The 921-nt window shown below is 38.3% G+C and overlaps 1 protein-coding gene across 1 annotated transcript in view; it reads right to left on the bottom strand.

The window, feature by feature from the left end:
* Positions 1–6: 6 nt before the first annotated feature.
* Positions 7–921, bottom strand: part of LOC106455973 (uncharacterized) — a 16,443-nt gene continuing 15,528 nt past the window's right edge. The window contains exon 4 of the mRNA XM_013907936.1: positions 7–507. Within this exon, the coding sequence (XP_013763390.1) occupies positions 338–507 (170 nt within the window). The 3' untranslated portion in view covers positions 7–337. The remainder of the gene's footprint in view (positions 508–921) is intronic.

The following is a 921-nucleotide window of genomic DNA, read 5'->3' as shown; positions in this document are numbered from 1 at the left end:
TAATCAGAGCTTACATAAACTGATCTACTCTACGTCTGTCTCCTCCACCTCTCTACCTGCTGTTCTCACGGTAAAATCAAGCTCTGCAGAAAAGAAAAAAGGAGAAGAAAAATAAACAGATTTAAAGTCTATAAAAAGCTTGTTGCAGCCACAGTATTGATGTAATGTTACTTTTAATGGTTGTTGGGAGAAAATGACTCCCGAATGTGACTCGAGATCAGAGGAGCGGTGCATCGAACCCTTGTTGCTGTGAGTTGAGTGCTGTCAACAGACGCTCTGTTTATGCTGTCTGCTCGCTAAATAACAATGCTTCACACATCGTCTCAAACATTTCAGATCAACTCTTTAACATTTCAGGTAGATGTTCATAAGAGTTGCCGCGTGTTGATGATTTCCATTTTCGGTTGAAAAATACTGCAACACAAACGCCAACAATAAGACAACTTACAACTGCAACAATAATGATAATTAAAACATGCGTGTCCTTGTGTTCTACAGTCGGATCTCCTGAAGAGAAAAACAAAAACAAAACAGGTGAGAGGCCTGAGGTATGCTGACAGCATTTCTTCTTTTACACTGTGAAATACGCCTGGCAGTTAGCAGAGGTCATAACGTCCAACAGTGACGTAACTGTCAGAAAAGTAATAAAAGTATCGTATTATTTTTTCTCTCAAACACTTGTGTTAGGTAAAGTACCTTTCAAAAAAACCCCTCAACAGCAAGCAACAGAACGAAATATAAACTTAAATATAAATATATACACTTCTAAATACATTTTCCTCACAGAAAGACAAAAAGCAGGGGCGCACCCAAAGAGCAGAGTGCAGGGTGACACTGCACCACATGAAATCTGAAACTTTAGTTCATTATTTTACACTTTTAGTTGTAAGTCTACTGATATACAGGGAGTGCAGAATTATT

This window comes from Pundamilia nyererei, unplaced genomic scaffold (genome assembly GCF_000239375.1).
Source record: "Pundamilia nyererei isolate P.nyererei 1_Seehausen unplaced genomic scaffold, PunNye1.0 scaffold00623, whole genome shotgun sequence".
Taxonomy (NCBI): Eukaryota; Metazoa; Chordata; class Actinopteri; order Cichliformes; family Cichlidae; genus Pundamilia; species Pundamilia nyererei.
This window is presented reverse-complemented; position numbering and strand designations above follow the sequence as displayed.